The sequence below is a fragment of the Oreochromis niloticus genome, linkage group LG3 (genome assembly GCF_001858045.2).
Source record: "Oreochromis niloticus isolate F11D_XX linkage group LG3, O_niloticus_UMD_NMBU, whole genome shotgun sequence".
NCBI lineage: Eukaryota > Metazoa > Chordata > Actinopteri > Cichliformes > Cichlidae > Oreochromis > Oreochromis niloticus.
Genome location: NC_031967.2, coordinates 80,542,176 through 80,567,533, shown reverse-complemented (window position 1 = coordinate 80,567,533; position 25,358 = coordinate 80,542,176). Strand labels below are relative to the sequence as shown.

At 43.4% G+C, this 25,358-nt stretch overlaps 2 protein-coding genes across 2 annotated transcripts; both read left to right on the top strand.

Moving 5' to 3' along the window:
- Window positions 1-501: 501 nt before the first annotated feature.
- Window positions 502-10,400, top strand: LOC106096477 (NLR family CARD domain-containing protein 3; the record flags this gene model as incomplete). The annotated part of the gene is made up of 6 exons (XM_025905423.1): window positions 502-557; window positions 642-773; window positions 1,317-1,424; window positions 6,594-6,646; window positions 8,612-8,896; window positions 9,496-10,400. Coding segments are annotated over exons 1-6 (1,539 nt in total), but the record flags the coding sequence as incomplete, so codon positions are not given.
- Window positions 10,401-11,235: 835 nt separating this feature from the next.
- On the top strand, window positions 11,236-23,396 carry LOC112846157 (NACHT, LRR and PYD domains-containing protein 12-like; the record flags this gene model as incomplete). Its single annotated transcript, XM_025905468.1, has 5 exons — window positions 11,236-11,287; window positions 19,623-19,796; window positions 19,939-20,112; window positions 20,298-20,471; window positions 23,345-23,396. Coding segments are annotated over exons 2-5 (492 nt in total), but the record flags the coding sequence as incomplete, so codon positions are not given.
- Window positions 23,397-25,358: the final 1,962 nt, after the last annotated feature.

Sequence of the window (25,358 nt, the reverse complement as noted above, 5' to 3'; positions counted from 1 at the left end):
TTTCCTTTCACATGTGTAACTAAACTGGTCGCGTGTAAATTCAACAACCCAGGCAAGCAGAACCCAGCAGCCACTCGCACAAAGACGCCCCCACGCTCACCAGAGTTTCTCCTATGCTCACGCTGCAGCAGCTTTGCGCTCACGCAGTTTTTCTGCATGAGCAAACTTAATTTTGCTCATTCAGATCACTTTGGCTTTTGATGAAAGAAGCTTGTCAGTAACAGCAGTCAGTGTGTATCAGTGAATGTATGATGTGTGCTACATGGCTTCTTCTAGTGGACTGATAGTAGAAGTAGAGCAGCTGACTGCAGCTTCCTCTGCCTCACACTGCTGTCTGACTGCATTCAGCTGACACTGAGATGAAGCAGGAAAGAAGCAGCTGATATTTGGACAGCACAAATGATGGAAAGGAGGATTTTAGTTGATGTGCACGCGAATTATTTGTGTTTCCTCTGCAGGTGAAGGTAGAAAGTGTGTGTGAGCTGATGTGAATTCAGCAGCATGGATCAGTGTGAGGACAGAGAGGAGGGAGTCCCTCCCTCTAAAACCACTCAAAGGTGAGAGGACCATCTCTAACTGTCCATGACTCTTCTCCATGTCACAGCCCAGCACTCACATCACTGCTCCATCAGTATTCACAGGAACCAACCTGGGCTTGAACTTGGACCTGAACCCGAGCTTGAGCCTGAAACCAGCTGCGTGTGCTTACAGTGCAACTGCTTGAAGTTTTTTATTTGTGGATTCACAAAAAGAAGACAGTTATCTAAGAAAGAGTAAGTTTGTGTCAGTATTAATTTATCACTACACTTATTGGCAGTTTATATGCAGTGATATGGCTGTTCGATATGACCAAAATCTCATATCCCGATAACGATATATTCTGTTAATCTCGGGCAACTCGACTTGGGTGAAGTTTTTTCAGCTGGGTGTCATATATCTGGAGTCGAGTTTTTTGATTAATGCACAAAACTATTTATTTTTATACATAAGTTTTAACGGCTGCTATTTTCTTGCTGTGGGGAAAAGCCTGTTCTAATGTTTGAGTCTAAGGTTTACTTTAAGCACTTGACGGCTCTTTTTTGCTTCTCATCTCTAAATTCTCTCCATACCCTTTCATGTGATTGTTGTGTAGGCGGTAGAAGAAAAAAAAAAAACAATATTGTCGTAAACAGTGTATTTTGCAACACCATGAAACAAACGATAAACATGAAACGATAGATGTTTTAATTCGTCATCCGGTATATTTCCTCATCGCACATAGCTCCATGCAGTGAAGAGTTTTATGTTTTGAGGGGTGTTTTTTTTTTTCTTTTTAGGATCCATCAGGGACTTAGCACTGAACCCAGCTTTGTGTCCTTAAAGAGTGACTGGTGTGAAAGGTGTTCTAGTGGTTTTGAAAGACAAGAACTGTCTTCTGCAGAGAGGTAAGATATTAGTAACATGTACTTTTTTAACTGATTAACTGTTTATTGTTACCCTAAATATCCTATTTAAATTACAAACACATCAGTCTTATTTAGACATTCTCTTAAAATCTAGACTTTGTTTTCTAAAGAACTGAAATTCCTCTTCTGCTACTTAATTTAAAAAAAAATCCCTCCATGAAGCTAGGATGTCTGATTCATTATCTCTGAGAGGAAAACTGGAACAAACCAAGGTCTTTTTTTAGCACTGTAGCCAGATCTATGTTAAGCCAAGTACTCCTTTGTCCAATTACTGGTTCTTAGTTATCCAGTTCATAGTAGCCCTAGGTGCTTCAATTAAAGGTAATGCAACTTCTTTTAGCGTTCATGGTACAGTAAGTCAATAATCAACTGGAGAAATACACAAGTTTTGTATGTTTTCCTTTTCACACTACCAATGGGATCAAAAAGTTATTGGACATCTTTAGCAAACACGTTCTATGTTGAAAACCTGACCAGACATGTGAAGATTGCGCTGCTACATTCACGGCTAAAACACTATTAACAGTGTAGTAGGTGACAGAAAATTTTTATTATTTATTATTTTAAAACTTTACACCACCACCATTGCTGCCTATGATTTGAAATGCAATCTGAGGCTGTGTCCCAATTCAGGGTCTGCACGCTTGAAGTACGCACACTACGGGTACTACGTACGGTGCGTATTATAAGTACGAGAAGTGCGGAAGTGAGAGACTTGTGAAATGGGACGGTCTAGCCTTCGTCGTGCTGCTCAGGTTACCTAGCAACCATAATACTAACTGCGAGAAACGTTACATACAGCTTTGATTGACAGAAATGAAGGAGAAAAAATGTTTTGTTGGTCATTCATTTTTGTCATGACGTCACTTTGATTAGTTGAGTATCTGAGGCTGAGACCACAGGACTGTAAAACATGATTGTTGGGCTTCATTTCTGTCTGAACAGTCATTTAAGATTAGCTAGTAAATAACAATTAGCTAATGTTGTTCATGAGACTGTGGTAATGTTAATATAATATGGACAATATTATATGTATTGTCAGATTATTATATATATATATATATATATATATATATATATATATGTATGTTACAGCAGTGAGCCTGAACTGTGGGTCAAAGATTCAAGTTGCAGTTATTTATATTTCCTATCACCTTAAATCTTCACTCAAAGACAAGTATCTCTGACAGTGTATATATAGATGTATTATATTTGAGAGACAAATATTGTTCGTTTAATATGTTGGCATTATTACATTTGCTCAATGCTTACATATATGTGTAAAAAGGAAAATGTACGAGCTTTGAAAACTGTTTCTGATAGAATGAAGAGTAGACTGAATTAAATATTCCTTCATTGGGTGAGAAAATCAGATCATGTCATAACTGCTTTAAGTCATCTGGGCAGAAAGTTGTTAGGAACAAAAGAAATATTTTTTAATGTGTATCTGCTCATTATATTGTTTTATGTACTTTAATAATGAAGGCTTGTAGAGCAAGGCCACTTTTAACTCACAAACTAAGTGCTCAGCCAGACTGAAAAACAGGAAGTTTTAGTGCACAGGCATATTAATAGATAAGACCCAGAAAAGAGGAACTTTCCATATAAGCAATGTTTGAGACTGTGTGACATGTAAAGTACCAAAATAAAACCTATATGAAGCAATGTTTATGATTCTAATGTTAGAGCTCTTGCATCTGGCGTTTGAGCTGTGCAGGGGTCTCTCTCTTCCGGAAGATGATTGAATAAAAAGAAATATCAATATTTTAATACACTATGAGTCGGTTTTCTCTGTTCTATCATGGGGACAAAAGAATCGGGGTTTAATAAACTATACAAACACATAACATCCTTATAGAATATGATGTAACACTATAAGTCAACTTACCTCAGACTATATAAAGCATATAAACAATTACAGCAATATGATGCAACAAACACAGCTAATCCAAAATACTCAAAACTTCATAGAACTGAAACAAACATTTATTTTTAGCTCCATTCTGCTGCTGATACATACTTTAGGTTTCTGAATATTAAACTTGTTGCTGCCTTTCATAGTGTGTAACTTGAAGGCTCTGAGTACTTTCTCCCACACTGAAAACACTGGAACGATAACATTATTTGAACATTACCTAATAAGACTGATTCAGGACAGACAATTAGTTATGTTAAACTTTTCTAGCAGTCCTTCACAAACAGGGAACAGTCTGTCTATTCTCTCCATCTGTCAGCTGCTGCTGGCTCTTCCTCCTCCTCTTCCTCACACACTGCTGAGTTTGTCCTGGTGGATCATCAGGGGTGCAAAGCCTCACAGATGATGTGCAGCAGTGGGTCCCTCAGTCTGTCCTCACTCTGGACACTTGCAGTCGTCACACATGGAAATCAAATGTGTGATAAGCTGCAGGATTCAAACACAAGTGTAACTTATAAATACATGTTCATACTTTTATTCCACAATCAGAGAGAAAGAAACAGAGAGAGAGTGCAGGACAGACAGACAGGTGACAGTCTCAGGTGTACACACTGCTACAAAACAGCACAAGAGAAGGAGGATTTAGTGTTTGTGTTATTACGAGTGCTAAACAAGAAGAGTTCCAGATGGTCCAGTGGACACATGTGTGACTCCTGTGATTAAAGCATCTTTCTTTCAGCTTAACGAGTGAACCGTCAGCTCGTTCAAACACACGTTAAAGTCCGTTTGGCTCGACACCACCAAACAGAGGCAGCAATATAACATAGCTAACATTAACAGTGCAGTGAATCCTGCTTGTGCCGTCATATTCAGGACTGCAAACCGAGCAGGATCACTGACTTTCAGCTTGTTGTGTTTGTGGATATATGACTGACTTTAATTACGCATAAAATCATCACATTCTCTGTAAGATAAGGTTGACAATATATATATATGTTTAGAAGTAGAGGCTTTAAAACAAAGTTAACGCTGAAAGTACAAACATCACTAATGTCACATAACTTTGCCGACATGTGGCCAACAGTAATGTTTTTATGTTCTTCGTTATTAAACATTCGCACATGAATAAGTGACATCATATTCAATACTTAGTTTTGACAGTTCACTCTTTGGCCGCTCCCTTCTGCCGTATTTTGCGGCAAAATTATCCACACCCACTGCCGCTCAATGAATTGTGGGATATATGGGACCACGAAGTGTGCACCAGACCACGCTTGATATTTGGGGACATCGACGGCGCATTTGGAGTATGCATTTGAAGTACACTTCGAATTGGGACAGCCGTCGTCGCGTGGCGGTGACGTAATCGCACTTAAAATGCGTACTTCAAGCGTGCAGACCCAGAATTGGGACACAGCCTGAGATACCTGGTTACCCCAAGTCCACACCAGCAATCAATTATCTAGGATTGACCTGTCTTGACTTACTTTACATGGCAACCAATCAGATGTTAGAGAAGCTGCAGTGGCACCATTAACCCCACCCCCTTAATTTGATGGGCAAGGCTGAGAGATGAAATTATTTCAGGGTGAGAGCTGAAGGGGACCAAAGTGCTCAAATGAATTAAATAAATACATCATTAAATTCATTTAATTAATTATTTCCAATTTTAACGAATTATTGTCACATTTAATTAATTATTTAATGGTGTATGTAATTAATTCATTATGTCAGTCCTGGCGTTCCCTACAGACGCTTCCCTTGCCGGCAAGAAAAACAACTGAGCTCTGAGTGTCTGCTTTGTTCGCAGTGACAGGTCTCTGAGACAGCGAGGTCTGTGAGTTTAGACCTAACACAGGCCTTGTCTAGGACTGTAGGAACAGGTTCAAGCTGACAGGTAGAAGAGATATCAGTGACACATGGCAGTTGGAAGGCAGATAGGCAATGCAATGGGGGTGGGATTATGGAGAAGGGGCTACATGAAACATCGGGAACCAGGTCTTGGTGTACCTTATGAATTTTTTCACTGAAGAATAGCATTATAGAGTCGTAAAAGTTAGACGAGTAGAGCTGGACAGGTAGAAAATCTGGTGGCGGTGAGAAAAGAATTGAATAGTGAGAACAGTGTCTTGGTAGAATCTCCACTTGAGCAGATAATGGTAGAGTAATAGTCATATTTAGTTCGATTGATATGCTCCTTATAAAACATGATTATTGAACATTTCCTTATGAACAGTAAGGCTGGTTTTCTTATAGAGACGTTCAAGTCGTCGGCCTTTTGCTTTCAGAAGTCGGAGTTCAGGTGAGTACCGGGGTGCAGACTGAAAATAGATACAGGTCTGGTTTTTAGTGGAGCAAGAGAATTCAAAATACTGCTGAGGCTATGATTATAATAACAGATCAAATCATTTTGAATAGAATATGTTGTTAAGAGACAAACAGCTAGAAAGAGCAGAAGAAAGGATATCAAGATTTGTTGTCTTGATATTCCCAAAGGAAATAGTGTGAGGGTTCTTGATTATGGAAAAAGTCATTTGGATATCAAAAGAGAGAAGCAGATGATCAGAGATTGGTAGTTAGTCAGCAGTGCAGTTGGACGGAGTAAGTCCGGAACTATTTTTATTATTACTAACTGCTATTAGGCTGTATCCATGTCTCAGTTAAACAGAAAAATTCAAACTTACGGCCTGTGAGGAGATCCTGGATGAGATGTCCCTTGTTCGTGAGCAAACGGATATTAAGCAGGCCGAAGTTGACGCAAGTACTGTCAGACTGTGCAAAAATGGTTGCAGAGTCTGACAGTGTGTGACCGTGAAAATAATTGAAAAAACCTTTCTCTTATATTATGTTGAATAATTCTCAAAAATCTCATGTTATTTTCATTACAATTACATCTTTTTTTAAACCTGTCTAATTCACACCCTTTAACCCTCTCGAGGCAGACGTTGCCGATTTGCAACAGTTAAGAACTAAGAACCTGCTCTGCCTTCATAGATTTGTAATCCCCCCCATGGCTTGACAAGGTGTTCTAAATGTGCTTCAAAAAATGAAACCTTGAATTACATTGGACTTTATTTTAATTACTGCACTGCCAACACCAGTTTGGGGTGTATATGGCGCATGCACTAAATGTTTGTCACAGTGTCTTCCATCATATTCATTAATTTAGGACAGTAACTGACAGAAACTTCATTTCTTGTGAAAAAAATGATCAACTCATGTTTTTTTTGTAGAAATATGATAAAAGAGAAGCAGAGGGAACCATCAGCCAAAACAGCATCAGCAGGTAGGATATTGCAAAACTATATGTCTTCAGAGCGGGAGTTGAAAGGAAGTTCAATTTTGTATCCAGTAAGGGTCCTAGATAACCCCCCTAGATAATTAAGCCTACCACAGACATGATCAAGAGAGAGAAATATGAAGGCGCTTGCATGGTATGATTTGTACCAATGGCAGATAGAGGAACTGGCCGTCCTACCAGTGGCTGGACAAAGCTGGACTGAAAGACAGCACAGCAGCACTAATCATGGCAGCACAGGGACAAGCTCTGAGTACAAGATCCATAGAGGCTTGGGTCTATCACCAGGCAAGACCCCAGGTGCAGGTTGTGTCAAGATGACCCTGAGAGAATCCAGAACATAACAGCAGGGCACAAGATGGTACCAGGCAGGGCATACATGGAACGCCATAAACAAGTGGCCAGCAGAGTATACAGAAACATCCGTGCCAAATATGGCCTGGAAGTCCAGAGGTCAAAATAGGAGATGCCCCCTAGGGTGGTGGAGAATGTCTGAGCTAAGATCCTGTGGGACTTCCCGATATACACGAACAAAATGATGATGGCTAATGTGGTCACAAATTTTAAATCCAACATGATAACCTTATTCCACCTACGATGTGGAGCTCCAAGTTTTTTTTTGTTTTTTGTTTTTTTTATAGATCCAATTTAAATCAGTTAAATCAGTAAAAAAGAACTTCTGGAAAAGAGCAGAATTCTTGGAACACTGTTTAATACACCAAATCATATGGACAGCAATAAAATAAATATACAAAACAGCAAGACAACACATAGCAAAGAAAGCAAAGCAAACCCTGGGGTGTAGAGTCTTAGGCAAAGACAGCAGAGCCACACAGAGACAGACAGAAAAAAGCAGAGCCCTGGAGTGTCCTCTGGCGCATTATTATAGGGACCAGTAACCCGACCCGCTGGTGCTGAGCATCTTTCCACTTGTCTTCCAGCCAAAAACAGCAGGTGCAGGCTCACACACGCCACTCTCCCTGCGGCACTCATGAACAGGCTTTGGTGTCCAAACTTCCAAACCGAGCACGAAGAATCTGTATACAGAGATCAGGAATTAACACGGAGAACTTTCACGAAGAGAACTCAAAATTGGCATAGGCTAAAGTAGCACTGACGAGCATTACTCAATAATCCAGCGGCAAGGTGCTCTCAGTCACTGCCTTAAGTAGCGAGAGCAAACAAGGTGAGGAGCCACAGGTGATTGGTTGCAGGTGGTGAAGGCCAGGGGCGGGAGCCCACAATGACCTCCGCCCAGGCAGCAAGTAGAGAGAGAGCGAGACAAAAGCAAAACACATGTAGCCACATAGGGCCAGCCAGGCAGGCACGGGGACCATGACAATATAATCCTTAAGGTGATTTTACTGTAATGTGTTCATTACTGACTGTAGACAGATGATAGTTTTGCTACATCAGAGCAAAATATCTTGTGTTTATTGCAGATATGTGGTACAGACATCACTCAAAAATTCCATTACACTAACCAACCGGATATAGTGGTGGTAGACAAGCAGAACAAGAGGGCCGTAGTCATAGATGTAGCGATACCGAATGACAGCAACATCAGGAATAAGGAACATTAGAAGCTGGAGGAGTACCAAGGGCTCAGAGAAGAATCTCCTGGAGATGTGGAGGGTGAGGGTAACAGTGGTCCCAGTGGTAATCTGAGCACTAGGTGCAGTGACTCCTCAGCTAGGAGAGTGGCTCCAGCAGATCACAGGAAAAAAATTGGAGATGTCTGTCGAGAAGAGCGCAGTCCTAGGAACAGTTAAGATACTGCACAGGACCCTCAAGCTCCCAGCCCTCTTGTAGAGGACCTGAGCGTCAAGGTCTAGAACACCAACAGGGGGGATTTTTTATGTCTCTTTTGCATCATGTCTTAATTATTCTTTGGCACTGTTTATTAAAAGAGTGAGTGAGATGTACATTTATAGCTCTTTCTTGTTCCTGTAGAGGAGGAGCTTGCCAGGGTACGGACAACCTTTGTGTGGAGGGTCTCACCAGAAATTCTTATACAGCTGCTTGAGGCCCTTGTAACAGAAAGTGTCTTCAATGATTTGGAGAAAGAATCGATATTGGAGGGGAACCCTATTAGAGCTGATAAGGCACGTTGCTTTATTGACACAGTGAGGAAAAAAGGAGACAAAGCATGCAAGATAATGATCAGACACCTTCAGACCATAGATCCTTCTCTCTTCTTTCAACTGCATTTATACTCTGATCCATCTGCTCTGCAAGGTAAGTTCATTTATCTCTATATGAATGGTCACCTTTCAGCTTGTTGAGGTATAAAAGTGTGAAACCTCAGAATTAATTGTAAGAAACTTCATTCTATAACATATGTTTGGATGTGTTGAAAGGCTGCAAAATATTTTCCAAAGGACATGGAGGTATTTTGATAATTATTATAAACCTATGAAACTACTTAGAACATCAAATGTGAGCAGTATTTAAATAAATGCCAGTCTTCTTCACTTGGTAAAACCATGGAAACTGATTGCCTTAAAAAAATGAACAGCGTCACTCATTTGACTCGAGTGCTTCATGAAAGAAAAAGAAAATGCAAAATTTACATATATTAAGTAAAGTATGTTAGGATTGGGTACATATGACAAGCTGTAAAGTAATTCAGTATTTTGTGGGTTTGAAGCATTTAATGTGACTGTTTTCAGGAATTACATTTAGGAAATCCCGGAGCTCTTTTTGATGAATTTTGGGTAGAATGAGCATAAAAAATATAACAAATATAATAGGCTGAACAGCGGGCAAAGTTCTTCACATAGCACCCTCAGACCAGGTTTGACTGGATATGTATTTTTTAATGTTTTTTTATTCAGATGCTCTTCAGAATTGTCAGCCTAAACTTAAGTCCAAACTGAAGAAGAAGTTCCAGTGTGTGTTTGAGGGGATCGCTAAAGCAGGAAACCCAACCCTTCTGAATCAGATCTACACAGAGCTCTACATCACAGAGGGAGGGACTGCAGAGGTCAATGATGAACATGAGGTCAGACAGATTGAAACAGCATCCAGGAAACCAGACAGACCAGAAACAACAATCAAACAAGAAGACATCTTTAAAGACTCACCCGAAAAACAGGAACTAATCAGAACAGTGCTGACAAAAGGAGTGGCTGGCATTGGGAAAACAGTCATAACACAGAAGTTCAGTCTCAACTGGGCTGAAGACAAAGCCAACCAGGACATCCAGTTCATATTTCCATTCACTTTTAGAGAGCTGAATGTGCTAAAACAGAAAAAGTTAAGCTTGGTGGAACTTGTTCATCACTTTTTTACTGAAACCAAAAAAGCAGGAATCTGCAGCTTTGAAGACTTCCAGGTTATGTTCATCTTTGATGGTCTCGATGAGTGTCGCCCTCCCCTGGACTTCCACAACACTGAGAGTGTGACTGATGTTACAGTGCCCACTGCAGTTAATGTACTTCTCACAAACCTGATCAGGGGGAAACTGCTTCCCTATGCTCATATCTGGATAACCACACGACCTGCAGCAGCTGATCAGATCCCCCCTGAGTATGTTCACAGAGTGACAGAGGTCAGAGGGTTTACTGATCCACAGAAGGAGGAGTACTTCAAGAAGAGATTCAAAGATGAGGATCAGGCCAGCAGGATCATCTCCCACATCAAGACATCACGAAGCCTCCACATCATGTGCCACATCCCAGTCTTCTCCTGGATCACTGCTACAGTTCTGGAGGATGTGCTGAAAACCAGAGAGGGAGGACAGCTGCCCAAGACCCTGACTGAGATGTACATCCACTTCCTCGTGGTTCAGGCCAAAGTGAATAAGGTGAAGTATGATGGAGGAGCTGAGACAGATCCACACTGGAGTCCAGAGACCAGGAAGATGATTGAATCTCTGGGAAAACTGGCTTTTGATCAGCTGCAGAAAGGAAACCTGATCTTCTATGAATCAGACCTGACAGAGTGTGGCATCGATATCAGAGCAGCCTCAGTGTACTCAGGAGTGTTCACACAGATCTTTAAAGAGGAGAGAGGACTGTACCAGGACAAGGTGTTCTGCTTCATCCATCTGAGTGTTCAGGAGTTTCTGGCTGCTCTTCATGTCCATCTGACCTTCATCAAGTCTGGACTCAATCTGCTGGAAGAACAACAAATAATCTTCAAGTCTCAAATAACAGAATCTGCAGAGAAACACTTCTACCAGAGTGCTGTTAATGAGGCCTTACGGAGTCCTAATGGACACCTGGACTTGTTGCTCCGTTTCCTCCTGGGATTTTCACTGCAGCCCAATCAGACTCTGTTACGAGGCCTGTTGAAACAGAAAGGAAGTAGCTTACAGACTAATCAGGACACTGCACTGTACATCAAGGAGAAAATCAGTGAGAATCTGTCTGCAGAGAAAAGCATCAATCTGTTCCACTGTCTGAATGAACTGAGTGATCATTCTCTAGTGGAGGAGATCCAACAATCCCTGAGATCAGGAAGTCTCTCTACAGATAAACTTTCTCCTGCTCAGTGGTCAGCTCTGGTCTTCATCTTACTGTCATCAGAAAAAGATCTGAATGTGTTTGACCTGAAGAAATACTCATCTTCAGAGGAGGCTCTTCTGAAGCTGCTGCCAGTGGTCAAAGCCTCCAACACAGCTCTGTAAGTACATTTGTACTCATTCCTATTTTTACATAAACATTGTAATGATTTTGGCCCCTTTAAAAAAATATTGGATATAAACCGCAACACTGTGGCGGGACATCATCTGTGATGCCACTGCAGGTGTTATGGATGCACCTGCGCAGCATCTACAACATCTCGGTGGCATAAAAAGCTGTTCCTCCCTTTGATTGCGTTCTTGTTGTTGTGTACGTGTGGCTGGCAGGAAGAGAGCTGCAGCCGAGAAGTCATGCAAGCAAGCATTCTTGTGTGTAAATAGCTTGTGTAAATAAAGCATGGTGCGAAGCATGGAAATGTCAGTGGGTCTGTTGTGGTATACGACAGACCCACTGATATACTCAGTCAGGTATATCATACCTTTAATGTGTCACAGCAGTGGAAAGTATTAGGATTTCTGAGACATTTGTATATGCAGTTGTTATCAAAGTACAGATCCACTTTGGGTAGGTGTTAAACTATGACACATCATTTACATTGCTGAAATCAACACTGAACTGTATAGACCTGTGTCTGTGAAGGTTCTCAGTCATCCAGGTCATTGTAGACTAAGGAGCTTGGAAAGAAAAGCGCCTGGACTTCTTTTAGTTGCTTGAAGACTTTTCACCTCTCATCCGAGAAGCATCCTCAGTTCTAAGGGTCAATTGGTGGGGAGTCCCAGATTTAAACCCAGTGGGAATTTCCCCCCAAAGGGGGACAAAGGACCCCCTGATGATCCTCTACCTAATCACATGAGCCAATTTGTGAAAGCGGGTGTGGGACCTAATCCGCCAGGGTTTCAGGTGAGCTCACTGTGAAACCTGGCCCCACCTTGTCATGTGAATTCCTGAGGTCAGATGGCCCAGGATGTGAGTGAGTAAATTCTCTCGTGACAACCTCAAACTGTATATCTTGACTCTCAGGTCCAGAATTTATTGACTTTAATTCTTAGCTGGGCTTTGTGCCCAGTAGTCTTTCATTAGGTCCAACACACCCTGCGCTTTTCTACCAAACAGAATCTCAAAGGGAGAAAATGCAGTGCAGGCCTGGGGCACCTCATGCCCTGCAAAAAACAAAGGGTCCAACCAGTGATTCAAATTGCGTTCATCCTCATGAATGAACTTACAAATCAAACTTACAATCAACTTTAAAGTTTTTTTTTAAGCTGCCCCACCAGTCTGGGGGTGGTAGACGCTGGTCTGAACAGATTAATGCCCAGCCATTTGTAAGACACACACCATTGGTGCTCAGCTATACAGATGTCCAATCATTCACTAGTTGGGCCAGCATCCTCATTTTAGGTTTTGATAGCATTTTAGTAGGTAAAGCTCAGACAGAATTGAGCTGCAGCTTGGGGAAAGCCTCGAAGGAGACTGGTGGCTGCTCCCCGTCCTGGCAGATCCCCAAAGAAGGCATTCCCTAGGGCAGTAAAAACCCTGCATTATGAGGGTTGAAGACCTTTGAAGTAATTCAGTTTTCAGTGACAGATGCTTTAAGACCCTACGATAATATCTAGAGGAAAAACCCAACAATCGTATAACCACTGTAGGAATGTTTAGCTTATTTTAGGGTTTAGGAATGTGTTAGATAGGATAGAACTATTGTAGAGACACTGACACTGCCCTGGATGTAATAAAGGCCTGACTGTGTCATAAACTTAGGAGTAGATTTTAGGAGACCCTCCCCCAGTTGAACTGTGAATGTAAGACAAAGAAGAGTTAATGCTGAGTGGAAATTCCCCAGAGAATACCTGTGTGGGGGTCTCAACATTTGTAACTTGATAACTGTGGTCTGGAACGGAGATGGGGTTTTATGACCTCCGGGGAGTCACTATATAGAGACACACACACCTACAGTGCTTTAATTCTTACGCACCCACACCCACATGCACACTCACTCACGTGCACACACATACACACAGGTATGCGCACATAGTCACTCACGAGCACTCACATAGACACGGGGGAACGCGCACATGTAGGCATTCACGTGCTCGCACACACACAAACATGTAAACATAGTGCTTAGTTTTATGGCACCTCATAGAGGGATTAGAAGGGGGTCACTTATACAAAACTGCATGTAACAGACAAAGGAGTTGAGATCTGCAGAGAAAGTCCGGGGTTCTGTACATCTCCCTTCTAGAAGGTATAATCAATAAGTGTGTATTAATAAAGGTATTGTTAATTGACTACTGAGTCCCGGTGTTCTTTCTGGAGGCCTGATGAATATACGAACCGGGGTGAAACTGCTTTTTGCAACACCACCTATAAGCAAGCACCTAGGCGACAATTTACTTTGGTTAAGGTAGCGATAACTACCATGACGATTTCTGAAATGAACAGAAGTGATGGTAAGCAGCTTTGGAAGAAGCTGTCATCCCGGTGCCAAAGCTTGCAGCTGCATTTGCATAGGACAGATAGAGGAAGAGAAACTGGCATCCTGGTTCCAAAAGTATGCTGCTGCATACTTTTGTGAAAAAGGGATAGAGGGAAGGGAAACTGGCAATACGTTGGTAGAAAAGCATGTTGCTGCTGTAGAGGAATAACATTATAAATATGTATATGTATATATATATATATATATATATATATATATATACATATATATATATAGTATATACATTGGGTGAATGTGCAGTAGAAGGAGCAAGCAGGTGAATTCTGTACATTAATATGAATAGACATCTGACTATTTTACAGAATGGACAATATAAACATATTTAAAGTTAAAGGAATTGAGTGTCTGGAGGAGAGTCTCAGTCAATTATAGATGATGTGAGAGGGCGGGTGTGTGTGTGTGTGTGTGTGTGTGTGTGTGTGTTGGGGGAGGCAGTTGGTTTAGGGCCCGGATGGCTTGAGGATAGAAGCTCCTCTTGAGTCTCTCTGTCCTTGCCCGGATGATGCGGAACCTTCTACCAGATTGTAGAAGTTGGAACAGTTTGTTGCCAGGATGGGACGGGTCCTTCAGTATCTGCGTTGCTCTAGTCCGGCATCTCCTGGTGTAGGTGTCCTGAAGCAGGGGGAGAGCAATCCTGCAGCAGCGTTCTGCTGTATGGATCACTCTCTGGAGAGCTTTTTGGTCCTTCACACAGCTGTTCCCAAACCATGATGTCATGTTCTGTGTGAGGATGCTCTCCATAGCGCCTGTACAGAAGATCCTGAGGATCTTTGGAGAGACCCTGAACTTCCTCAGTTGTCTTAGGTGATACAGGCGCTGCCTAGCCTTTTTGGTCTGGACCTGAATGTGGGCAGCCCATGTCAGGTCTGAGGAGATGTGGACGCCAAGATACTTAAAGGACTGCACCCTCTCCACTGGAGCTCCATTGATGATAATGGGCTTGTAGTCTCTGTGCTGACTCCTTCTGAAGTCCACCACCAGCTCCTTGGTCTTGCCGACGTTCAGCTGGAGGTGGTTGTCCTGGCACCATGATGCCCGATTCTCCACTTCGTCCATGTAGGCCGCCTCATCGTTGTTGGAGATGGCACCCAACACCACTGTGTCGTCAGCAAACTTCACAATGGTGTTGGAGCCGTGGGTAGCCACACAGTCTGAAGTGTAGAGGGAGTAGAGCAGTGGCGAGAGGACACACCCCTGTGGTTCTCCTGTGTTGATGGTGATGCTGTCGGAGACACACCTACCCACCCTCACCACCTGAGTTCTGCCAGTGAGGAAGTCCAACACCCACGCGCACAGACGGCTGTTGAGTCCCAGATCCCTCAGCTTTGTGAACAGTCTGCTGGGCACTATTGTGTTAAATGCTGAACTGTAATCAACAAACAGCATTCTCACATAGTTACCCTGTTTCTTGTCCACGTGGCTGAGGGTGGTGTGCAGGACGTGGGCGATGGCGTCCTCAGTGGATCTGTTGGGTCGGTAGGCGAACTGGAGCGGATCTGTGGTGTCTGGGATGGAGGAGGAGATGATGTTCTTCAGCAGCCTCTCAAACACCTTCATTACTACCGAGGTCAGCGCAACTGGCCAGTAATCGTTCAGGGATGAGGGTTTGCTGTTCTTGGGCACCGGGATGATGGTGGATCTTTTGAAGCATATGGGGACCACCTGCTAGCTGGTCAGCACAGCAGCGCAGCAGACGGCCGGTGATGCCGTCTGGCCGCGCCGCTTTCCTTGTGTTCACACTCCTCAATGCCGCTCAGACATCATGCTCCGCGAAGCTGTTCACCGGTCTAACGCTGATGACGTCACTGTCCTCGGTAGTCAGGCGGTAGATGGCATTAGCCTCCTGGCTAACCTCAAAATGGGTGTAGAACTGGTTCAGCTCATTGGTGAATGCAGAGTCGGCGTTGATCGGCACAGTGTCCCTGGGTTTGTAGTCTGTAATGGTGCGTAGTCCGTGCCACATACTCCGTGTGTCGCCCTGGTGGAAGCGGGACTCCACACGCTCCCAGTACCGGCGTTTGGCATCTCTCACCACGCGCCGCACACCGTATGAGGCCGCTTTGTAGGCGCTCATATCGCCAGTGGCGAGACCCACGTTGTAGGTGGCGGTCCTGGCGTTTACTGCAGCGCGGATCGATCTGTCCATCCACGGTTTCTGGTTTGGGAATGTGGTGACTCTCGCAGTGGGGATAATCTCCTCTGCTAGCATATTGACGAAGCATACTGCTACTTCCGTAAACTCGTTGATGTCAACTGCGCATGCTCTGAACATGTCCGAGTCGACGTCGTCGAGTGCGTCTTGTAGCGTAGCTTCTGATTGGGCAGACCGCCGTTTCACCTCCCTCGTGGTTACTTCTTCCCTCCGTATGTTTTGTTTATACTGGGGAATGAGGAAGATGGCGTTGTGGTCAGACTTCCCAAAACCGGGTGTGAGACAGCTTTGTAGCCCTGCTTGTATGGCGTGTAGCAGTGATCCAAAATTCGATCCCCCCTTGTTGGACACGAGACATGCTGGTAAAAGTTTGGCATGACTTGTCTGAGGTTCGCTTTATTAAAGTCTCCTGTTACAATGAGGGCTGCGCCCGGATCCTTGTTTTGAAGCGAACTCAGCACATCATGTAGTTCGGACAAAGCCATACCTGTGTCCGCTTGGGGTGGGATGTAGACCGCTGTGGCGATGACCGAGGTGAACTCACAGGGCAGATAGAAAGGGCGGCACTTAATGCTCAGGAATTCCAAATGTGGCGAGCAGCTGCTGGAAAGAGTAGAAATGCTCCTGGCATCACACCACTTTCTGTTTACCATGAAGCACACTCCTCCACCTTTGGTTTTGTACGACTCTGCCGTTCTTTCCGCGCGCAGCACAAAGAATGAATCCGACGGAGTTACGGCCTGGTCCGGCATGGTGGGGGTCAGCCATGTATCCGTGAAGCACAGAATGTTGCAGTCCCTCATGTCACGTTGGAAGGTGACTCTTGCTCTTAGGTCATCGAGCTTGTTCTCCATGGATTGTACGTTGGCCAGTAGGATACTGGGCAGTGGTGCGCGATGCACCTGCTGTCTCAGTCTGTTCCTAATGCCAGCGCGTTTCCCCCGGCGCTTCTTTGTTCTATGCCTCGGATGAGCGGCCCGTTCTTTGTTGTTCTCCGCGCCGTGTAGAATCTCTGGCAGCCAGGATGGGTCAGGTTTAAAAGTGTCCAAGATTAGATGTGCAACCTTGTCACTGATGTTTACAAGTGATCTGCCGTCGTATACTATAAGACTAGAGGATTTTGGAATGTAAACCAGTGCAAAAAATAAGTAAAAAACAAGAAAAGTGGATAGTCGGAGCGGAGCGGTCAGGAAGGCGTCTGGACGTGGCTGTGCCATCTTGAGGACCAGGACCCAACATTTTGGTGCTTATAATTCAAACGTTAAACTCAAATACATTCATATTAATAAACGCCATTCAACAGGCAATACAACACTGTACCACAAACACAATCAATGAAAAACCACATTCCCGGAACAAAAAACCATCTCGATACCTGCAACACATAGAAATTCAGGTCTGTGATCTGTGTGTGTCACGCACCTGCTAGGACACCTCTCCTGACAGAACATAGTGCATGCCGTTAACAAAATATGGCAGCGATTCCTTTCAGCTCCCGCTAGTGATCAGGCTAACTTAGCATGCAAGTACTACAGCTGCATCCTTGGTCTAAAACTTATTAAAAACTTGTATTAGTGAACTTAGCCTCCTACCAAAATTGCACCAAATGAGTCTGTTAACAACTGACCAAAACACAGCAGTTTGGGTATATTCAAATTGCAGCTTGAGGCCTTAGGGAACTTTTGTTAGCTCAGAGCAACATGACAATGACTTACCTCTGGCAATGCTGAAAGGAGCTGTGACCGGGGCACACATGCACATGCCTACGTTATCACGCAGCACACAACCACACAACACACACAGACATAGGCAAGATGTTTTGGTGAAATTCAGAAGTATTTAACACATATGCTACATTCACCCCCCGAATTTCACCAAAATCACTACACATCTGAATGTTACTACAGAAGAACCTGGCACTTCAATGCCAGAAGGTTTGCTGCTGCTGCTTTTGTGATGATAAATGCAGTGAAACTGTCCACTCAGAAAGAGGCAGACATCTCGGTGCCGGAAGTTTGGTACTAGAAAATCTTGATGCTGCGTAGCAAATGGGGGATGAAGGGAATCCCCCCCCCCCCTCTAGCAAATACGTTGGGTTCCGTGTCGGCCTCACAGCCGAAAACTAGCTTTACTTTGTTGTCTAGGTCAAATTGCTAGCGAGAGACAGAGAGGCATTGAAAGGCTGCTCCAATGGAACTTATTGTTTCAGAGAAAAACACAAAAAAAGTGTACAGCTGGGTCTTAATAGCTTACTTACAACTGGGCTCGTCAGGCACTCTTTTTGGCTGCAGTGGTTATTATTATATTTGCATGCTTTCAGCTCCCGTTTCTGCTCGGTGACAGCTCATACTTTTCCTTTTTCTCCCTCCTCACGCTCACAGACACATAACGGGTATAGCAGTCCATTCTCCCTGTAGCATGGACTACACTGCCCATGAAGCTACATTCTTTAGGGCTATGCCTGTAACACTCTGCCTATTGCCTTCATATTAAATCGGGGTGATCGTGGCTCAAGAGTTGGGAGTTCGCCTTGTAATCGGAAGGTTGCTGATTCGAGCCCCGGCTCGGACAGTCTCGGTCGTTGTGTCGTTGGGCAAGACACTTCACCCGTTGCCTACTGGTGGTGGTCAGAGGGCCCGGTGGCGCCAGTGTCCGGCAGCCTCGCCTCTGTCAGTGCGCCCCAGGGTGGCTACACTGTAGCTGCCATCACCAGTGTGTGAATGGGTGGATGACTGGATGTGTAAAGCGCTTTGGGGTCCTTAGGGACTATTAAAGCGCTATATAAATACAGGCCATTTATCATTTAAATCATTTCTGTGAATAATTTTTTTAAATTAAATTTCTTCACGTCCTTATGCAGGCCACAAGTAGAAGTGACATGGGCCGTGAGATTGAGACATAGCTATTAGAGTCTCTTAATGCGTGTTTTGTTTGGGGCGTGGAAACCAAAATAGAGAGGGCATAGCTGAACATATGAAACAGGAAAATACCGCAGTGTAATCCCTTTATTTCAGCAAAGTAACTGTATTCTGAATACCACCTTTTTAAACGGTAACTGTAATGGTTTCTGTAACAGTAAATTCAACGGCTGCAGCTCTCCCACTGCCAGCCGTACACATCACCACCACCAAAACTGCAGCGGCATCGCAGCATCTGCCATGTGCATATGAAAACAAAGGCACTGCGCATGTGTGTTTTACCCATATTCTATCGCGATATTTCATTTTCTTATCATTGCCCATCGTTATACCGGTATTACCGTGAATGGTATGATATGGCCCAGCCCTAGTAATGAGTCTAATAATGTGAAAAACAAAGATGTATCTTGCTGTAATTTTTGATGGTGTGGATGTTCACTATCATATTCCAGAATCGGGTTCTGTAATTTATGCATCAGCATGAGACGACTTTATTTTCAATCCTGAGCCAGAAAGTTTCTTTAAAGTTTGTTTTCAGAAGTAGAAGCTAAAGGGGTGCCGTTCTTAAGGACCGAGTGCTGCCCTTTCAGATGTCCTGAAACTGGCCAGTCAAAAGTGGGCTTTTAAGGCTAGTGACATTAAAAGGAAAGAAGCGTAAGTTGCTTGCTTCAGGTAGAGAATTAAATGAGAGAAATGGTCCAAGACGGGACAAATAGAACTTATTTTGGCCCGAATAAACACAGATATTAAAATCTTCCCTGTTTTCCTTTTATTATACCTTGTTGGTATAATTGTGTTATTTTATAATGTTTTTATTTTTTCCAGACACAATGTTTAAGTTTATTTATTTTTGTTTGCTTGCTTTTAGATTGAGCAGCTGTAACCTCTCAGGTAGAGTCTGTGAAGATTTGTTGTCAGTTCTCAGCTCCCAGTCATCTAGTCTGAGAGAGATGGACCTGAGTACCAACAGCCTGAAAGATTCAGGAGTAATAAAGCTGTCTGCTGCAGTGGATAGTCGACACTCTAAACTCGAAATTCTCAGGTCAGATCAAGTGCTTGTTGTAGTTTCTTATTATTTTTCATTATTTATAAAATTTCAAGACAACCTGTTAAACAAAAGGCAATAAGAATTATTTAAAATGTTGGATTAATCATTGCTAATTATTGATTTTTTTTATTTCCAGACTGAGTGTGTGTAACCTCCCCAAGAAATGCTGTGAATCTCTGTCTTCAGTTCTTAGCTCTCAATCTTCAAGTCTGAAAGAGCTGGACCTGAGTATCAACCACCTGCAGGATTCAGGACTGCAACTTCTATCTTCTGGACTGCAAAGTCTAAATTGTAAACTGAATACGCTGAGGTCAGGTTGAGGTCAAATTATATTTGTTTGTTTAATTAACAAATCAAATATCTAGCTAATAAATGTCAAGCCCATCTATATGTTGTTTTATCAAAGTACGGCATTAAAGAATAATAGTTCCTCACTGCACCCTGGTTACAATTTAACACCAGCATTTCTTTTATTGGTCATATTATTTTTTTCAGACTAAGTCAATGCAACTTCTCAGAGAGAAGCTGTGAAGCTCTTTCCTTGGTTATCAGCTCCCAATCCTCTAGCCTGAGAGAGTTGGACCTGAGTAACTCTGACCTGCAGGATTCAGGAGTGAAGTATTTATTTGTTGGACTGGAAAGTCCAAACTGTAAACTGGAAATTCTCAGGTCAGTTTAAAAATTTTCCATCAAAGATCATTGAACACATTATGTTTATAACTGAATCAATAGATCATCCTTATAGAAGATCGATCGTCAGCTTTGCCTTTGGATGGATTATTACCTTCTAAATTACTGTCCTATATTTTTTCATAGTGGAACGTTTTCATAATTTCTTCTGCTCTTTTTGAAATTTAGTGCAGTTTTGCTTCCATAACATACCAAATTCCTAAGAAAATGTCCAAATGATATGTTTAAGTGTTGGTTACTGTCCATGTTTCTTTATATTATTGAGACTATGAGTGTAAATGAAATAAGGACCTAGTTTTAGTAAAACTAAAAGTGACTCATTTATTTGGCTGGAAGAAGGTGTGATAGAGGGACCCAACTACACACAGTGTTGCAATGCAAGTCAATGTTTTATTCAGAGATTTTCAGTGTTCATCTTTTCAACTGTCATCTCAGCCCAGCACCACACACTCTTCTTCCTCTGGAACAGCAGCAACTGGAATAGGGAAGACATGTTTACTGTGATGGATATCCGCTGTGCCAGCCAGCTTTCCCTGGCACTGTGCCCTGAACCTGCTGCTTCACCACTCCCATGCAGCCACAGCAGGCGATTTAAAACATAAACTACAAAGAGAGACACTGAAAACTACAAACTTATTGAAAACTGGAAACAGGCTAGGCCTGAAAACACTGCCTATGGGAAACACTGGGGCAGGGAGAACAGAACTCCCACAAAATCCCCTCTTGCTCTTGCAGGCCATCTATCCTTCAAGCCCAGTCCTCAACCAGAGGCCTGGGAGCTTGCGGGTTCTACACAGTATCTTAGCTGTTCCTAGGACTGTGTTCTTCTCGACAGATATCTCCAATTGTGTTGCTGGGATCTGCACTTCCTAGTGCTCCGATTACTACTGGCCTGCTAGAATCTTGGACCCTTGTCTCAGGGGCATTTTTACACAGCCTGCACCTGGGATCTTGCCTAGTGTGACAGACCCCAGCCTCTATGGATCTTGTACTCAGAGCTTGTTCCTGTGCTGCCATGATTAGTGCCTCTGTGCTCTCTTTCAGTCCAGCTTTATCCAGCCACTGTTAGGATTTCTGGATGTCGGTCAGTTCCTTTATCTGCCCGTGGTAAATACCATATCATACAGGCGCCTGTAGTTCCATGATGGTTCTTCCTCTTCCTCCTCTTTCTTGGGTTTCTGATGCCCGAGGTATTCACTGAGCATTCAGCTGGGATAATCTTCCTGATGTATTCGTGAATGGTCATTGTCTCATCCTGGATGGTAATACTGACACTCACCAATCCCCAACCTCTTTCCTTCTGCTTAGCGTACAGCCTCGGGGTGCTGGATTTGGGGTGAAACCCTGCATGCAATTGTTTCTATTGTTTCCTTTGGCTAGCTTATTATCCTAGCAGGGTACCTGATCATGCGTAGGTGTTGATAGCCCGTATATTGTTCTTAACGTTCACCTGACTCCTCAGGACTTGCCTTACTGTCTGCAGGTACTTGTTGGTAGCAGCCTCTTCATAGTTCCCATTTGCCTGTGGGATCCCCAGGTACTTGCAACTGTCCTCTTTGTCTGCAATTTTGCCTTCTGGTAGTTCAATCCCCTCAGTTCTGACTACCTTCCCTTTCTTTGTTATCATCCGACTACATTTCTTGAGTCCGAACGACATTCCAATGTCATTGCTGTATATCCTTTTTAATGTGGATCAGTGAATTCATGTCTCATTCACTCTTGGCATACATGTTGATGTCATCTATGTACAGGAGGTGGCTGACAACTGCTCCATTCTGTAGTCAGTATCCGTAGCCAGTCTTGTCAATGATCTTACTGAGGGGGTTCAGGCCTATGCAGAACAGCAGCAGGGACGGAACATCTACTTGGTAGATCCAACGCTTGATGGTGAGTTGTGCTATGGGCTTCAAGTTGGCCTCTAGTGTTGTCCACCACATTCCCATTGAGTTCCTGATGAAGGCTCTTAGGTCCTGTTGGTCTTGTATAGGTCTAAGCATTATAGGATCCAGGTATGGAGCATTGAGTCATAGGCCTTCTTGTAATCAAATCATGCAGTTCACAGGTTGGTCAGCCTGGTCTTGCAGTCTCGTTTGATTGCTCGGTCTACCTGGTGTTTTCCACGTCTGTTATTAGTCTTAGTCTACAGTCTCCTTCTCCATGGAGGGTACTGCTTTGTGGATGATGATATATTCTCACACTGATCCTGCATAGTGATGCTACCATCCACCCACTCCTCCTGGATTCACATCAACATCATCATCTTTATCAACCCTCACAATATTCCACCTTCATCCGCTTCATGTTCAGGTGCCTAATTTTCTCCATGGGTTATGGTGGGACGTTGAGTGCTGAAGTCAAACAGATCTCAGAAATTAAAGACTGATTCATTTATATTTTGTCTTATGAGAAGCAGCTAGCTCATCCATTATTCTCTTTATAGGCTCGGGCTATTCATAGATTTGCTATGATACTCTGAGCATTTCTTCTGTTTTCACTTCTGATGCTTTTATATGCATATGCTTAACTTTTGTCCTCTCTGTCCTCAGTTTGTCTTTTGTTCTTTTCTCTTCGTGCACATCCCCCTGCGCCCACTTCCCACCCAAACAGCCATGTTAAATGGCTAGTCTTGATCCCCAGTGCTACAAAGTGCTCCTCACACTGATGGTCTTATTGATGGGGCTTTTTTGCTTATATTTCATAGCAAGTTATATTGTAAAGTAAGTTGCCAAATTCGTTTTTCTTTTTAGTTGTAAGTACAGTTAAATTAAATCAAACAGATGGTTAGATGTTATTGTTTCTAACAAACAGAAAGTCATTGGTTACAGATTGATTGTTGTTTTGTTTGTCTGCAGTCTGTCAGGCTGTCTGATCACAGAGGAAGGCTGTACTTCTCTGGCCTCAGCTCTGAGCTCCAACCCTTCCCATCTGAGAGAGTTGGACCTGAGCTACAATCATCCAGGAGACTCAGGAATGAAGCTGCTGTCGGCTGGACTGAAGGATCCACGCTGGAGACTGGACACTCTTAGGTATGGACATAATGTCTTTTAAAGAAGGAAGAGCTGGATACATTTCAAGTGCAAAGGGAAAGCCCTTCTCTGAATTGAGGAGGGGACCTAAGGGTACATCTTTCACCATCTTAGAAAGCTGTGATTGCAGCCATTCCTCAACTCTCTGGGAATGGTACTCATGGACATTGATCAATAGTCATGAGAATTTGCATAATAATGATAATGGAACTGAGCTTATAGCCCATTGTTCATTCAATGGTGCTAGTTTCAGTTATTGTGCAAATGTACTGTTTATAAGTTTGGGGAAACCTGCAGTTACTGAAGAAGTTACTTGAATGGGTGACAAACATTTTCTCCCACTAACAACACTACGTTCAGATGTACAGAATCAACTTTTTGGGATTTCCTACATTCTTCATTCACTTCCTGTTTGTTTCATGCAGATGTAACATGAAAAATCACACATGTAGGAACAGTTTTTCTTCGTTCACAGCATAAACTGTAGTCTAGTTGAACAATGAAGAGATAAATATGTAGCAATTTCCGAGGAGAACTTTTCCAGGAACAATAATAAATGTCTTTTGCTCATATTTTTTTCACCATTTGGATAGATTGCTTTATGTTTAACAATTATTTTTCTCTGTCTCACCCTGATTCATATCAAATTAATCTCTGCATAAAAATGTACTAAAGACACATTCATGCGGGCCTCATTCTCTGACTGCCCGGGCTCTTGCCACCTCACCACTGCATCATGCAGCTTCCGGCCTAGAAGATCTTACTTAGAGCTCAGCAGCAGACACGGTGGCAGACTCAGGGCCACCATCTGGGGCTTCCCTGACAGCAGTGGCAACAGTCGTGGTGCCCACTCTGCCGCTGACACACCTCAGCAGTGGCCTTAAAGGTCTCCAGGAAGACCTGGGAGTCATCTCCCTCCCCTATCCTGTGCAGCGACACCGACAGTGGATGGGGGATGGTGATGCTGTAGCCCCGACCTGCCACTTCTGCTACTGCCAATCACATGCGCCTGCAGTTTTGCCAGGTGCTTCTGCTGCACTACAGCCTGATTATTGTTCATTGCCACCATGTAATATGCAGCAGCCACGTCATCAAATGGAAACACTGTCCATTTTTGTTTTCCACTTTGATTGCCATGACACACACTACTGGCAGCCTCTTCATTGTTTTCTGGCTTGGCAGCCAAGCATGCAGCTTTCCAGCTGCACTCTGACACTCTCCAGTCTCAACTCCAGCTTAACTAAAAATCACAATGTATTGTCATGGTGGCCCTGTGGCTGACAAACATATCCCACATAGCAAAATTGGTATGGCCCACACACCGCAAAGAATGACGGCCCTTTGGTGGGCCAGATCTGGTTTTCCAGAGGGGGCCCACACATGAGCCAGCACAAGGCCGGTTGCAGACACACTGGTGATCCTGTGCTGGCCCATGTGTGGATTAACTCTGGCAAAGGAAACTCTGTTCAGACAGTGAATGGACTGATTCTTATATAGCGCTCCTCTACTCTCCCGGATTACTCAAAATGCTCTATACAACATGCCACATTCATGCAATCAAACACTTTCTTTGAACTGAGTGCCACATAAACCAAAACCACAATTGGGACAGATATGGCATGCCATCGCATGGCCCACATCTGGCTGCCATACAGTCTGCCATGACACTAGTCAGTCAGTCAGTCGGAAGTGACAGCTTACTGGCACATCTGGCCAGACATCTTTTCTATGAGCCTGGGCAACATAACCCAAAACATATGCCATCACATAGACAGTGCCATCTATGCCAGGCCTGGCCCATATCTGGATGACATACCACTTACCATGCCAGAAGTCCGTC